At 37.6% G+C, this 16764-nt stretch overlaps 1 protein-coding gene across 1 annotated transcript in view; it reads right to left on the reverse strand.

Annotated features, from left to right (window-relative positions):
• Positions 1-16534, reverse strand: part of LOC146137894 (gamma-aminobutyric acid type B receptor subunit 2-like) — a 38014-nt gene extending 21480 nt beyond the window's left edge. Inside the window, exons 1-5 of the mRNA XM_083394465.1 lie at positions 16388-16534; positions 7326-7475; positions 5223-5360; positions 3629-3799; positions 1088-1195 (exon numbers count right to left, since the gene is read on the reverse strand). Coding sequence (XP_083250591.1) covers positions 1088-1195; positions 3629-3799; positions 5223-5360; positions 7326-7475; positions 16388-16534 — 714 coding nt within the window. The remainder of the gene's footprint in view (positions 1-1087; positions 1196-3628; positions 3800-5222; positions 5361-7325; positions 7476-16387) is intronic.
• Positions 16535-16764: the final 230 nt, after the last annotated feature.

Below are 16764 nucleotides of genomic sequence, written 5' to 3' on the forward strand. Positions count from 1 at the left end.
GTTTATTTGAGCTTAATAATATGGTAATGTGGTATCGGATCGCCATACATTTTGTCCAATATAGCGAGTATCGGTATCGGATTGAAACGTGAAATATCGGACATCGCGAGTTACACTCCTATTTGACAGTTTCCTGCACTCGTGTTACTGTTTTCAACCTGTCTTAACATATGAAGGCGCTTTAAGATTAGGCCCACTAAATCGAGATCTAGACAAACATGACCCATCGGAGTATCGACACGAAAAAGTCTCGTTTTTCGCGAGAACGAATAGTTTTGCAAAAGTGCAAACAAAAGGAAATGCTCAAACGGCATTATGCGGATCAGTTTTAAAACCTGGTAGACTACACAGACTTTGTTATAGACTTTTTAACCACTGAAATCATATTTACAATTTTTAAATCGACATATTATGAAAAGCTGCAAGTACACATCTATTTGTTTCCTTATAAGATTGCAAGTGTTAGCTGATTACACATAAAGGGATAGTGACTCACCTGTAAAACAGGTAATTAAAAAAGTTGTTATTAGCCTATTGACTGCTAAAAAACAAACATTATATATTAATAGCTTTCCGAATGTTTAAATTTTTCAAGGTATATTAAATCTAAATTAATAGAGAATTTTCTTTCTTTTTTTTTTTTCTTTTTTTTTTTTTTGAGAAATTAAAAGTTCGAAATAGTTTATCAACGCATTTTGTTTTTGAAAATGCCTGGCACTGCCACTGGGAACTATTATGTATTGTTTTTAAATCTAATGAGTAAGATGAAGATAAAGTTCTTGTAGGAAGTGTAAGCAATACGATTATTTATTAAACATAAAAATATCGCGAATGCGACCTTATTGCTATACAGGTATATGGACATTAAAATATTCAGATTATGATTTAACTTTTTCCAACTATCGCGGATCATCAATATTTAGTATTTCGCGAAAACATACGACCAGGAAAGCCTACTGAAGCCTGATAAGTAATTTGGAAAGAATTGGAACGGCGTGCGTGACACTATACGGTCGCCATCAAGATTGCGGCGGCCAATTACTGTCGGCGCTATCTTTCGCACACAGCGGCCTACAGGGCGACTTACGTTAATGATGTCGACAAGACTCGGATCAAATCGATTCCTTGCGAAGACGAACTCGTAGGACACCTCGATTCCGCGACCACCGGCGATGCTCAACAGCTGGTGGTGATTCTGTTGGGACAAGTGAATATTTTTTTTAACAAATTTGGCATCTTTGGATCGCCATCGAATCTCAAAAGAATTCGACGGTGGCATGTTCTGATAGATTAGAAGTAAAGGCAGCAGTACGTTTTAGCCATTGGACACAATTTAAACTGTCGAATCACCATGGTTTGTTAAATATCTCTGAGAAACATGAAATTTGAAAAGAACAATAAAGAAAAAAATCTTTTGAACGGGAAAATTGCTCCACTTAAACGGGAAATTGCACCACAGATGCAGATGTTCTTTTACGTGTAAATAGTAAAAATGTGGGACAGCAGTACATCGCGTTGACTTGTCAGTATAAATCTAGTGTAGGGTTTCCCAAACTGTGGTCCACGGACCATTGGTGGTCCGCGACGACTGCACAATGCACAGGTGGTCTGTGACGATATGACAAGAAACTAAAAAGTCACACATATACGTTGTACAGTAGGTACCCTTTCAAAGATATGACGTAATAATATGTTCTTATCGCCATTCGCCATTTGTGGTTTTGTTGAGATCATTCCAACCGTATGCCAGTTCGCAAAAGTTAGTGAACCGAAGATTATTGAGTAAAAAGTTTGTTGTGAGGCAGAGATGAGAAACGAACCGCCCCATTGATGTTGTCAGTTTTGTAAATAAATAAAATTTTGTTATTTTTGCTTTGCATTGCGGTACGCGAAATAACAGATTCACAAATAATGGTCCGTTGTTCTAGAACAGTGGTTCTCAACCAGTGGGTCATGGCTCACTGGTGGGCCATAAGAACATTTGAGGTGGGCCACAGACCAATTTAAAAAGATTTAGTTTCATTTCTGTCACTATAATTAATTTTACAGGAATAATGGCTTGGGGACAGATTGCGCCCGCAGAAAATTTTCCAGGGGGGGGGGGAATCAGGGGCGTAACCAGAAAATCAAAAAGGGGGGGTCCAAAATTTTCAACTTAGGGAATTCCCCTATTTTGAATAATGACGTCATAAAACAGTGAAAGTATGACGTCATAGAATGGTGATTGCAAGACGTGATAAAAAAACTAATCAGAAACAGTCAAATACGTCCAGCAAAAGCGACCACGTGCGTCATCACGGTGTACAATCGTTAACTTCAGGCAAAAAAACAACCAAGACCGTGAAATATGCGTGATTAATTGTGGTAGAATCACACATAATTCGACTATCAGCAGCGAAGGTTTCTAGTTCCATGAACGGAACGAGCGCTTAATTACAAGCACGTCTTTCACCACCTGCGATACTGAACGAAGATCGTTTTTTCCGGGTGTTATTATGCCGTGATTAGCGCAACATCTGCGTCGAGCTGTGTGCCAAGTCAGCTAAATTACAAGCTGCGGTTGAGGGGAAATAAGTTGTGTCCATTGCACACTTAGCACGTGGTCTTAGAGTATGCTTAAAGAGCATAATTTTGCGTTACCATCATTACTTGAAAATGGACACTTTGAAACGCGCACGACAGTCACCATTATACCTCCTTTTAAGAATCTGCTTCAGTTAAACAAATGTCGATATTACACCAACATCGGATATTAGCGCAGAGACCGAACAGCGAGGAACATCCTGCGTATAACTCGTTTTTTAGCGAGAAAAAAAGAAAGATGGTTTGACTTAGCGTTGTCAATTGTCGAATACACACTTGCAAAACATAGTCAACCTAAACAAATAACGAAAGAGAAAAACTATCCAGGGTTTACGGTCGACCAAACTAAAGACGAAAAACGCCGTTTTGCGCTCGATTTTGGTTTCGCATTAGATTAAGACGCGTGACCCAATTACTGAAAAAGCATGCCGCTTCGAACAGTTTGTTAAACCATGACAAAAACGAACAAAAAACGATAATATCACTTACAAAAACGAGGTAAGAACTCCCACCCCCCTGGATATGCCACTGGGGGCAATGGATAATGTTGTATAATATATTTAACCTTCATAAGTAATACATAATACACTTATAAATAATACCAATAATCGCATTTTGAAATTCATGGGGGGGGGGCGGGCGCCCATGCTTGGGGAGGATTTAAAAAGAAATGTAAATTTGTTGTTCAGCCGCAAGTATCTCACTAATGCACGGTGGAATAAATAATCTGTTTTGAAATATGTTCTGCTGTGTTTTGTTCTCAAACTATTGGGCCACAGAATTTTTTTTCATAGTAAATGGGCCACGAAAGAAAAAAGGTTGAGAACCACTGTTCTAGAAAGTTTGAAACCCTGATCTAGTGCTTTCTATTGCCGTTAACATGACCATCGTAAAATAATACTTTTTGTATGGGTCTTCATAATTAGATAAATCAAAAAATCTTTATTTTGAAACCTTTACAGTCTCAAATAAAAATAAAACTTGTTTGTGGCAAAGCGCAGCGGCCAAAGTGCATTTTGTGGTGGCTTGCAGAAGCACCACCTACCGCAAAAGATCGCGCGTCGTCCGACTGAAACACGTCCACCACCGTCCAGTTGTAGCGTAACAGCAGGGTTGCCATGGCGTCGAACTGCGCGCGCATACCGGGCACCGTGCGCACGAAGGTCGGGAAGACGCGCTGATTGGCCAGTTCCACCTGGTTCAGGTTGAACGATACCTGCGCGGAAAAAAGGCGCGTTTTTTGGCGGCTTGTTCGAACGAAGTGGAAAGCACGGATAAACACGGCGTTCACAACGGCGGCAATACACGCACGAAATGAATAACGCGCGTGCGTTAATAATTAATCTAGGCTATTATAACCGCCTTGAAGACACCCGGCTTCCGTTGTTTTGGGGTCCAGTGGCCGCTTAAAAAGTCGCATGTTTACTAAATAAACGCCGGGTAAAGACCGATGGAGCGATAATAGTTTTGTGGCGTACTATGAAAAACGTAATGTTTAAAGCTCAAATCCGCCTTAGCTTATTGTGCCACGTGGCTTACACTACATACAAGTAGGTTGATAAAACATTTTAATAGCTGACATTTAGGGCGACGTATATAGCATTTAATGTGTAAATTTATTGGGCCTTTGACAAAGCAAACTATACCTATTCGATAAAAATAAACTAAACAAGAACATGAAACCAATGGCAGGTTAAAAAATAAATTTTAAGACAATTGTTGTTTATACATTTAACATTTAATGAAAATTCTGGAGGTTATATGCTACACGAATCTAAGTAGGGATGTTCGACAGTTAACATTTTATTCAGATACGAATACCCGATAGTTTGAGAAAATTATCGCGAATTGATTCGATACCAATTGACGTAACAAGCAAAATTGATGAAATAGGAATGTTTAGCGGTATTTTTCTTCAGGTTATAAGGACAAAACTTGCAAATTGTGACAATACAGCCGTTAGGACGTGTCGAACAAAAATGTCAATATTATGACTTTACTGTGGCCGTTAACCTAAATCAGCGGCATATAAGTTTGTCACAATAACAAGTGCGAAAGGTGGTGATCTATTGGCAAGTTTTAAATGCGTTAACGATTGGGTTCTTTCAATCGATTGATAAACTTTGTGTAAAATTGTTAAAAAGTCAAGAATATTTGTTTTAAAGAAGCTACAACGTTGTGAATATAATTCAACAATAACGGCCTTTATTGCTCTGTCGGCAAAAGCTTTATTGAAGATGCTTTAAATATTTTGAAACTATGTAAGGAGGCTCAATACGTCTTTTATTCCGAAAACGATTTGATGACTACGAAAACACATAGTTCATTACTGTAGTAGCAAATACGTTTAAATTTACCATGTAAAGGACTTTTTTCCTGTGCAGTTTATCAATGTTTTTGTTGAGCAATATTTCTTCACAAGTAAATGTCACTGAGTTTGATTATTTCTATGGTTAATATGCGAAAATAGATTTAGCGAATTAGATTGGAATTGCCCCGATAACACATGGGCATTCGGCACCCATCAACTATATATCGATTTTGCAACCTGTCAGTTCCGACGCTATATCACACAGTCTAAATCTTAAATCTTTTTTAAGCACGGGCGAGTTTTGAGTTCCGTGGAACAAATCCGTTACCTGTGGGACCTTCCAAAACTGAATGGTTTGCGCCAATGTTGAAGCGGTCTGGAAGCAGCTAGGTCCCACCACAGCCAGAGTAGCGGGGCGTCGGCGCATCTGCTCAAAAAAGCTTTGGATTCCTCGCGACGTTGAGCACTGTTAAAAGCGGAAATACTCGATTCGATTGGAGGTATTTCCAGTTAATAACACCAGATGTGAGTGACTCGTAAAGCAGTCACTTTTCGTAAAGCAGTCTGGCGAACTTTTGAAAGTTATTTATGGGTTAAACCAGTGGTTCTCAAACGGGGTGCCGCGGCACCCTGGGGTGCCATTTCTAATGCCTGTGCCGAGAGATATTTAAGAATCTTTGAGAATCTGATTTTTGCTTAACTCTTACAACTTTTTGTGAAACATTAGAGTGGAATAAATCAATTAAAACTTCGCATGTTGTGCAGAGTTGATGTGTGTGTTGTAGTTCCGTTTATTGTGACATTCTAGTGAATACCTATACGGAAAAATTTTTGTAGGGGTGCCGCAATCTATTTATTATTTTTGAGGGGTGCCGAAAGCCATAAAAGGTTGAGAACCACTGGGATAAACCCAAAGGTGTAAGAGAAAAATAAACATCGCTCCACAACATAGATGTTCCAATTTCTTTAGTTTGTTGTTATAAGCATTGCAACACACCGCACCAAATTAATGCTTCGCAGGTATCGTTCAAGCCCAAATCTGCTCATATCCGTCTAACTATGTTGAGATAATTTTGCACCTTCACTTTTAATAGAGCAAAGCAATTCGACTTTGGGTGGTTGTTATTTTATTGAGAAGATTTTTCCAACGTGTATCCAAAGAAGAAGCAAAATGTATAGCAGTAATGCCGACCGATATAAAGCCCCTATACAATATACATTTTTTTGCTTTTCTATCACTATAGTAAAAGTTATGAAACCTAAAGTTTGATCTGGATATTTCCCTGCTATTAGTGATATATTCATAGTGAAATTAGTCAACGATATATATAAGTGATAGGTGACAAAAGTGTTACGGAATATAGTCACTTTTTGTAGGCTTAAGACCGATGATACAATAAAAAAGAAGGCTTTATTCCAAAGGTAGCCAGAAATCGATTCGTGTTACCATCACGAAAAACAATGAAACTCAATAATTGCCGCTTTCGCGTGACTATTGTTGGGTAATAGTATGCTTAATGCAGCACAGTCACAAGGGAATGACTTGTTTTCTTGTTTGACATGTTACAATTAGTGTTACACGCATGACCCGTGATTCCAACGGAAAGGAAAACCATTTTGGGGATAATAATCGACTACTCTTATTTTTAATTGGATTGATTTGCAGTTCGGAACCTATCAATACCGAAAATGTTCTTTAAATTTCCATTTAACAGGATTGGAAACAATGTCCCGTCGAATTCTTTGCCATCGTAAGTCAAGTCATTTTTTCAAAAAATTAAGTGTTTAAATAAGAATAATTTTTAGCAACATTTCGCAAAGAGTAACAAAACTTCATGGAAACTGTTTTCCGCATAATAATAAGAATAAGTAAAGGAAATAAAACGCTGTGTTTAAAACCATACATTTTAATAATTAATCAAGACAACAAGGTAATATGTTAAATTACAAGACTTATCAAGTTATATAAAAACCGACATACCATTCAACTCACAATGCCACTTGTTTTGTAAGTTGGGGTTATTTAATTTTCCTTGTTAGTTTATTATATAAAAATGTCAACCATATAGTTACTGGTGTTGGCGATTAAATTGTTTACCATCTTTTATGTACTAAAATATCCGTCAACAGGTTTCAAAAACGCAACGTGGATAAGTTGTTACATGGTTGATAAAACAGTAGTAGGAAGATATAGTAGGGAACCAAACTATTTTTTAGTTTATGATACAGCTGAAACGTTGTAATAGTTTAACACGACTGTTGATCAAGGGTTCAGATGGGATATCATAAACCTATTACCAATTCTTGTGTTGACAATAATTTGTACCTTTTGTTCACGCTTTAGTAAAGCATTCGAAAATTTGCGATTTTCGGGTCACGAAATATTTCGAAATCAGTAACTGTTAGCAGTGCAGGTAAGGTATACACGTACCGGTGTGTCGACGGCTTCAAGGCAAAGCTGATATCCCGCGAGCAGTCGCGAATCGTTGTTGATATAGTGCTGAGCGGAGAAGAGCGCCCTCCAAACAGTTTCCAGTTGTGTGGAATTCTGCATCGCTTGAGAGGACAAAATATTCGAATCCTGCAAGAGCAAAACTCGTATAGCTAACATGAACGCTACTTCTTTTTCGGCTAAAATGTACTACTGTTCGACTAGAATCGCGTGCTTAAAAGAAGTGAGCAAATGCTTCAGAAATGACGCCATAAAACGACGGCATTAACACTTGACAGTTCTTACAACTCCTCAGTACTCCTAATGCTGTGACTTTAGACTGTGAACAAGCAACAGGGTTCTTAAAATAGCGGACCACTTTTTAAACGAGAATATACGTCAAAAATCAAGAGCCACATCATAAATTAGTTATCGACTCGCTAGAAGTGGTATAAAACATCCAAATAGAAAAACGAAAGTTTACATAAAAAGAAAAATCTAAAAAAAAACATCACAAATAAAAAAGTTTCGAAAACTTTCCTGGAAGTATATAAGGTGAATTGTTTGTGGTTGGTATTGTAGGCATGATGCGAATAAACTTTACATTCTTTAATGCAACCTTAAATAGTTCTAAATGATGTTAAGTAGATTAGCAAAGTTCATTGTTAAGGTTCGAACTTTACAATTTATTGTAAATGTTTTTCTCATTTTAGCTGAGATTGGTCGATAAGATTTTACTTCAGGGTTAATTGGCGATCCACGAATAGCGATTAATCCGAAGACAATCGATTTAACGCTCCGTTACAAAATGGTGCGACCAGTTGAACCAAAGTCAATAAATCTCCAGTCAGGAAATTTCATCAATGTGGCGCAAAAACAGTGGCGACATCTGTCGGTAGCCATGATAAAGCCCACGATAGCCTACTGTTTCGTAAAGTGATTATCAAGGTAATATTGCATTGCGGTTGGTGTTATACTGTGTTAATGTTTGTTTATTACCAACTCATATAGAACGTAAAATGTAAAAAGTTAAAAAAAAACAGTTAAAAAAATATTTTGAGGTTGAGCGCATAGCTGGTCTTCTAATTCTGAAGTTAGGCAACATCGGGATTGTTGTAGAGTGTAGACCAAGAGTGGTAAAAATTGGTATGTATTGATAGAAGTATGCCATTGCTGCGAATTATTTTTCTTGCAAGCTTGAATAGACACTAGTAAGATCGATTTCCGCCAATGACATAAGTACACCAGGCCTGCCATGGCCAACGTCAGATTTATGCGCGTTGATATGACGCAGCTCGAAAGGCGGCCGAAATCGATTGTTGACAAGCGTGCGACACGCTGATAAGTTTGGCGGAACACGTAAAATTAATCAATCGCTGGCTGGCCGCGCTCTGGCGCACACTGTCCTTTGCAATTACACCGTAACGCAAACGCGCCCGAAAGGGGCCGGGGCCAAATGGAATAAGGTCCGCGCAATGCTAAGGATGCGTTATCATCAATGGAATGACAACATGTGTCCTAGCAGCCTTTTTTGCCGTTACTATATTTGCACATCATGATTAAAAAGAAACCTTTTTGCTCAAATTGATGCTTGATTTTTTTTTTCGCTTGAGCTTTTTGTGTGAAGTTAGGCCGTATCAAACAATCTGGCTTCCAAGGTAAACCACATGGTTTACTTTGTGGTCGTTTAATTGTGACTTTGTAGGTCGTTTAATTTGTGACCGAAAGAATTTTAAATTTTTTTTAACTATGCAAGTAACATAAAAGCTGTTATCAGCTAAAAATCATTTGCGTACCACAGTTGTGGGACGTTTACCACAGGTTGAGAACTTCTGCGTTAAACGAATCGCTGAAGCAAAGATTAATAAGCGATACCGATTTTGGAATTATGTTTAGAAATGCGTTTTTAGCTATATGCAAGATAGTTCGTCGCTTCAAATATCATAATAGAAAGAGAACAAATCAAATCTTTGTTAGGCCTAACGCTAACCTTTTAACTTTACATATATATTATAACAACTCCCATCCACACAGACACACACAGCACATGTTTAGACAGGTATTGCGAAAATAAAGTGCTTTTAGGCTAACAGCATATAATATAATACGATATTTGTTTAGCTTCTACTAAAAAAGTATAATGAAGTGTAAAAGGGTTTTGATGACCACAAATTGTCAAAAATATCTGATTCTTTTGAAATAAAAGTGTCCAAAAGGCAATCTGTCATCCGTAAGTTGGACGTAATTTCCTTTGGTTTAAAGTTGAGAACGTCCACCAATTACAGTCAACATGCGTTACGGACGATGGCCAGTGATCGAGTGACCTCACAACCGGTCGACATAACTGACGTCCGACTTTCCCAGGGGGTGTCATGTCGGTCACAGTCCATTGGAAAGTAATGGGCGCTCGACAGGGCCTACGCCCCAGTTGACAAATAACCAGCAAACACCAGTCCCAAGACACGAATCGGTAAAAATTTATTACCCTAGATGACGCCCTGCTTAAGCCCTTTAAAATTGATTTGTTGATTCCTAATTTGAATGGTATTTCTTTTTTTCCTAAACTAACCCGGTTCAATGTGCATTATTGGACAAAAGGACATTTTTTATGGCAATAGCTTAGTGCAGTGTTTCTCAGCCTATTTTCGCGGCGATGCAAATACTAAGTTCAAATTTAACAGCAATCCTTTGGCGACCCAATGCTAAAACTGAACTTTCTGTCAGCGTATAAACATACTATAATCTTAACATAAATAAGTTCGAATTGAATTAATGTGTCAGATTTATTAAGGATATTGTTTTATGACGTCAAGTTCTGACGTATAACGCGTCACGTACAAAAATATCAAGGGCTTCGCCAAAGTACTTATCCTTAATCTTAATCTAATCATTCGTGCACCTAAACTTGTAGCCCGTTGAACATTTTTTTTATCTCGAAAAACGTTTCGAAATGTAGGTTCCAAAGCAAAATTTTTAAACCTACAGAAACAAGTTACAAAGTCTCGAACCAGAGGCACCAACTTTAAATAAGCAAACAACTTACCCATAAAGTTGACCAATTGTCTGGAAAAGGCAAAAACACTGCAACCCAAAGTGACCTTCTTGCAGTAGTTTCTGTATGGGTACAACTCTTGTAAGTGTTTAGTTTTTTCAGACGTCTAAACACGTTAAGTTGGTCCAAAAAGTTTGCATTGTGGCGTCTGATACTTTCTTTGTTTTTTGGCATGTCATAATTGATAAAATCTTGTTTTGATTCGAATGTTTTTGATATTTTTAGGCTTTGCTTCTGCTGATTTTTGTGACCATCTGTGTTCGCCGCTTTAGCAGCAGAGTTTCGCCTAGGACCTGAAGTAGTGCTACAAACTTGGTGTATGTAAACTATTCCTAAGTAAAATGCCAAGTGGAGCAGGCGTATTTTCATGTTTGCCTAACTTCGAACCTAAAAAAGTAATACAGTTATAGTTATGAATGAAAGACACACAAACATATGAGTTTAATAACATCTGTGATCTAGCCCCTCGGAAGCTGCTTTATGACCAACGATTACGGCTTCCGTATCAATAGTACACCGAAAAGCCATCGCAGACTCGCCGAAATGCATTTTGTTTGGGCTCGGCGCGCATTAAATGGAGTCAGCTGCAGTTTGCCCACGAGTTTGCTTGAGATCAACAAGTGTTTTCTGTATTAATTGTTTTCTCACGTCCATCATGACGTCAATTTGTGACGTCATCCCAAAATAATCATAGCTTCCCCAAACAATTCCCCAAACAATCACATTAACCTGTGTTTTCTCAAATTAAAAGTACTAATATGGGTAAGGATAGGCTAAAGTTAATACGTACAAAAACAGAAAGTTATGCGGTATTATTGGATACTACGAGATAACTATGGGACAGAAATGATCAACGTTTTATAGTAAACACCAATATTAAGCAACAAAAATCGTGTAATTGTCACGCACAGCTCAAAATAAGTTATTTTATAAGTAACGCTAACAAACGTGCATTTAAAATTAAATTTATCAAATAAGTTATTTAACTGATTTTCTTTGTTTAACTGAACATTTGATATCAGCACCCTAATAAATCTCATAAAACAGCCCAAGACAGAACCTGAAATATGACCCCGGTTCATTTTTATTAAAGGCGTTATGCAACAATATGCCTTAGCCTAACGTATTTTTACCTTGATTTCAGAATAAATAATTGATTAAATACTTGTTAGCTATACTTTACTTTCCCCCGCTCTCACCAGTTTTATTAACTATGATATTTTTTTGTATTTCAGCTCCTTTGATTATTCCAAGAGTCTTTCAATACCAAGTCTAGCCCTGTCGTACGATGATAAAGTTGGTACCCTTTAAAACTATTCAACCCAGGTTTGTATCTTAGATTCACTTTATCTAAATCCCATGGGACTGTTGCGGCGAGTGGTGACACAAATTTTGGATCTCAAAAGAATCTAGAGAACCACCAACTATACAGAGTATAAGATACGAAAAAAATTCAATAGTTTGTCTTGCTGACTTGTTGTAAGTAAAATGCAGGGATTTTTGTTTGATTAAAAGCTTTTAATCGCACATAGTCCTGTTTGCCCATGTCGCCTGCAACATTTTGAACTTACCTTCTGCTGGCTAGGTTTTGAGCTTTTAAGACTACGAAAAATTATCTTTGGCTTGTAAGTGGTATAAGGTTCATATGCATAATTTCGTTTTACAGTAAAACTTCTAGAAATGCAAGTACATTATCTTTACTTATTGCAGAGCAACAACTCCTGGAACAAAGGTATGGGCTCTACGGCTAACTATAGTGTCTCAACACTACAAAATCGATTTTTACTTACTGTCGGTGTTTGGAGTAACCTTTTTGCTTAACAACTTGCCTTTAAGGTTCAACTTATGTGCAAATTTTTATATCCTTGTCTGATATTACGTTTAATTTGCAAAAACAGAGACGGCAAAATAGCTTCGAGGCAATTAATTGCACGTGTAATACTTTGACCGAATTACGTTTTACTAAACTTGCTAAAAATGCGCAATTTTTTATGCGCATGAGATTTCTTATAGGCCAAGGCCAAAAATATCAATGAGGCAACTTTTTCAGGAAACAATATTTTTTAAATAAAACACCAAACATATAACAATAAACAAGTAACTAAAGCAAGTAAATCGAAAACCTCAGACACTTAAAAATTCCAAACCCTATGTTTTAACCGGCTGGGCTGAGTTCTAACCGGCTCGCGACCTAAAATTAACAAATCACTATACCACAAACACTGAAAAGATACCTATTTTCAGTTGCACGTGCATTTTTGCAACTATTCCTTGCAACCTGCTCTGCTCGATACCAGTGGAGTGGAAGAGACGCTGAGCTTTCCTCCTATTGAATCCAGTCCCTAACCTACCAGTCTAGCCCGGCGCCAACCATAAAGACAACGGCGAATTGCTTAGCCTTTTTCCCCATCCTTTGCCGCCGTCGCTTCACGGAGGCAAATTGATCGTGCCACATCTGCCCGCCCTTTCTAATGCACTTGCAACCGATTCTGCACCTCGCCTAATCGCGCACTGACGCAAAGGGCGGGCCGCTGACGACGGCGCCCTATCTTGTCAGATGCCGTTCCCTGGCGCCCGCGCCGAAATGAGGATTCCGCAAACGGGCGATTTTTTTACTGCGTTTCCTATTGTACGTGTGACCGTTGAAAGATTGCTTTTCTTGGGTTAATTTTAAAGATATACCGAGAAACGTTAATGTTGTAATTCCTTTAACGTGCATGTCAAAAACAATACTGTATTTTCTGTCAAATGTTTTAGTAACGAAATTTCTTCGTAAATATTGTTTTTACAAAAAAATGATTTTGTTTTAAATTTTTAAGTAAGTCTTACCAAAGTGTAACAAGTTGCCAAACGTTTCTATTGTTATCTAGATTACGGTAAATAAAAACCTTGATTATAACTTAATGATTTCTTCGATAAGGCGTAATTATTTAAGAAAATTACTTGATTCGATCGAGATAAAACAAATTTCAGTTTGAGTGATTCGAAACATGACTACAGCAGTTACCACTAAAAAGACAAAATACACAAAATAACATGTGCCAATGGATTTAATCGATATTAAAAATGAGAAGTCGTTAGCATTTGGAATGTAATATATGTGCAAGCCTGGAAGCACATGCACGGAAAGGAAGGAAATGAATCGCTGCTTTAAAATCTAAAAGTATTTGCGTTTGCTATTTTCAGCCAGAGAGCAAGAATATGTTATTCCTGCGCTTCCCAGACATTGCGGCTTTAGATGCTGCAGTAGGTTTCAACTTTTCTTCGATCGAGATCAGTCCCGTTCTATGCATGCAATATAACGATGATTGATGAGTTTTTCTTTCATCACTTTGTCCTTATATGCAAGCTGAATATGCTCCCTTTTTCTTTTTTTTTCGAAAAAAAATCTTCCCATTTTTTCGTATGTCGTTATTTTGACAAATAAATCCAAATCAAGGCAATTTAAACCAAAAGAAAAAATATTTTTGGCTTAGCGCGAACGCTTTGTAGTCATATATATGAGAGTACTTGCACCGAATTTTATTCGCACATTCACACACGAATTTGACCGGGAACAGAGAGCTTCCTATACAGTTTTATATTACTTAAATTAAGACATCACTTCATGGCGTATATAGGTGACGTCATCTTTGAAAATTTTACATTGCCCCTCTTAAAAAATTGAGATATGTCCCTAACTATAGCAGTATCGCGATGAACATGCTGATCGTTACATGTCACTTGACTATACGCATTTTCCATGAGTGCTCTAAGGTCATTTTAATTATGCACCAATTATTCGATTTAAAGTAATGTCAAAAAAATCAAACAATCGAATAATTAATAAAACATCAAGAAAAACTTGCCGTGTCGAAATTCATTTTTCCCTAATGTCTCTGAACGAGTCGAACCACGTGAACGCAAATTTCCTCGCGGTTATTTCGGCGTCAATCATTAAAATAAGGAAACACTTAACAACTTTGGACAGGCATATGACGGTTTCTCGATAACGGTGACTTCACAACATGCCTATAGTAGACAGTAAGCGATCGTGGTTCGGTGCTAGGTGGTGACCATGCCACGTGGCCCAATGTATTACTTGCTCAGATTTAAAACATTCTGATCAAAGCAAGCAGACTGAAGATATTTTTTCGAAGAAAGTTGACCGGGAAAAAGTTTTACAGTCGTCTTTGTGACATCGCTAAATTAGCCTTTCCTCCGCAAAATCATTCTGAATTATTTAGTGCAGCGCGCCGTTAAAAGTTGGCGCACTATTTACGCCGGGCGATTTCGACTGCGCTATAGCATGTCAGTAGTTTTTCTGCTCATAATCACATTCATCCAATTTGTCGACCGCTGCCGGCCAATGAAATATTCATGCAGCGCGTCGTAATATTCCGACCACAGTGGCTAATTGAAGAGGAAAACAACAAAAATACTCTCACGCGTCAGCACCAGCCGCAATCGACGTTTCGTTTTGCAGCGACCGCTTGATAGTTATTCAGGACTAAAAAGAACGAAAATTCCGCGCAAGTTTTGGGATTCGTGTAAAGTTGCTTACATCCGCCCTCTCGTGAGTCGAACTTAATTTCTTGAAATACGGTTACGGTATTGGTACTAATATACTATCAAAGTCGATAAACTAGTGATAAGCTTTTGCGCACATACAATGAATGTGCAGAGGATTTGCTAAACACGATCCTGCAGTTTAGCCAGAAATTTAGTTAAAAGATGTCTAACCACAAGCACAAAGCGTAACCGGAGCACATCGACCACATATAAACAACAATGAAAACAGTGGGGCCGTTATGAAGTCTGAAAAAAACAGCCTATCGAAACAAAGGGTAAACAAATTTTCGATAAAAACTCCATACACAAACTAATACGACGAAAAAAGGGCTTCAGGTACGATGTTATTCCAAAAACACTTTTTTTTATATATTTTTTTTTTTTTTTTTTAATTAATAAAAATTAGCATATTTGCATTTGCTACAATTTTGCACACTGTAATTGCGAACACTTAACCAATGATGAAATTATGTCAACTATTAAATCCCCCAACTACTTCGGGTATGCCACGTTTCCTTTTTCCAGGTTTCGGTATTTCGATCTTAGTCATCAAGTGGTTTGTATTTGACTTGGCTCGTTGGTTTTAGTGTGTAACTCAGCATAGCACCTCCATCGACGAATGTCTTGTTTTTGAACTGAATAAAGATGTTCAAGGGTAAAAAAATATCGAAGGCAGAAATACAGTAAGTTATACTTGATAAATACGTTAGTATCCTTGGTTACTTACTCCCGAAACCAATCTAAATAATCTCAATCTTTAGTGTATATGTTTTACATGATCGTGGTAAAGGTTAACATTTCTACGCATATTTTACAACATAAAATCATTCAATAATCCCTATCGAACAGCTTCAACACTTAAACAATCGAAAGATCTACATTATTTTTAAGTACAATTTCGTTTTAGCAGGAGTTTTTTTAAATAAAACACTCATTATTTGGTTTCCTTTCTTACAGGATTCTTTTCCTACGGTCTGATTGATACCTTGTAGATTGTGGAAACAGCAAAAATAAAGCTTTTGCACACATAAAGAGAAGTGTCGGGTGTTTTGGCCGTTTTTCTATAACTTCAGCTCTGTATGGTACGCAGAGATGTGATTGGTAGCCTAAATTCGTCCGTTCAAATGTACAGGCTAACGATACGTGCCTGCTAAAACAAATTCTTATGCAACCGATGTATCCGTGGTTTAAAACTACAGTTGGGTAAGCCATAACTATCAGCAGAACAAATAAATTTAACAGACTGAACGTGACTATGTTGGTTATTATTATTAATGTTCCACTCTAGACCCCATGCAATTGTGCAAGTTGAGCCGTTCCGTTGCTATGTATTAAGCATATATACGTCTAAACTGCGGCTAAGTTACCGGACGCAAGCATACATAAATTATGGAGTCAGATCAATTTGAGAAGTTGTTCACTATCACAACAATTAAATCAGTTTAGTGGAGGTACACACCACCTTAAGCGAGCTGTTAGTCTCGGGAACCGGCTTTTGTTCATAGCCGATTTGAACCTTAAATGGATTTGTTGAGTCTTGTGTTGGGTCCCGATAAGCACGAACCGGTGCCGTCCCACCAGAAGTCATCTTTTTCGGTTCTTCCATTTGTCTGCGCCTAGGAAAAAAGTACAATTTGGCAGTGTTGTCAACATGGCATTTTCAAAAGTTTATACGACAAGTTATTTACAAAATAACCCAAGTCAAGACATTTCAAATCTATAACAAGTCAAGTCCTTCTCCAAGTTATTAGTTGCCAAGTGTAAGTCAAGTCAAGTCGTTAGTTAAACAAGTCAATTCCAATTCAGGTCATTTTTAAAAAATAAAGGATTTTCTAC

This window comes from Ascidiella aspersa, chromosome 7, assembly GCF_963924565.1.
Source record: "Ascidiella aspersa chromosome 7, kaAscAspe10.2, whole genome shotgun sequence".
Taxonomy (NCBI): Eukaryota; Metazoa; Chordata; class Ascidiacea; order Phlebobranchia; family Ascidiidae; genus Ascidiella; species Ascidiella aspersa.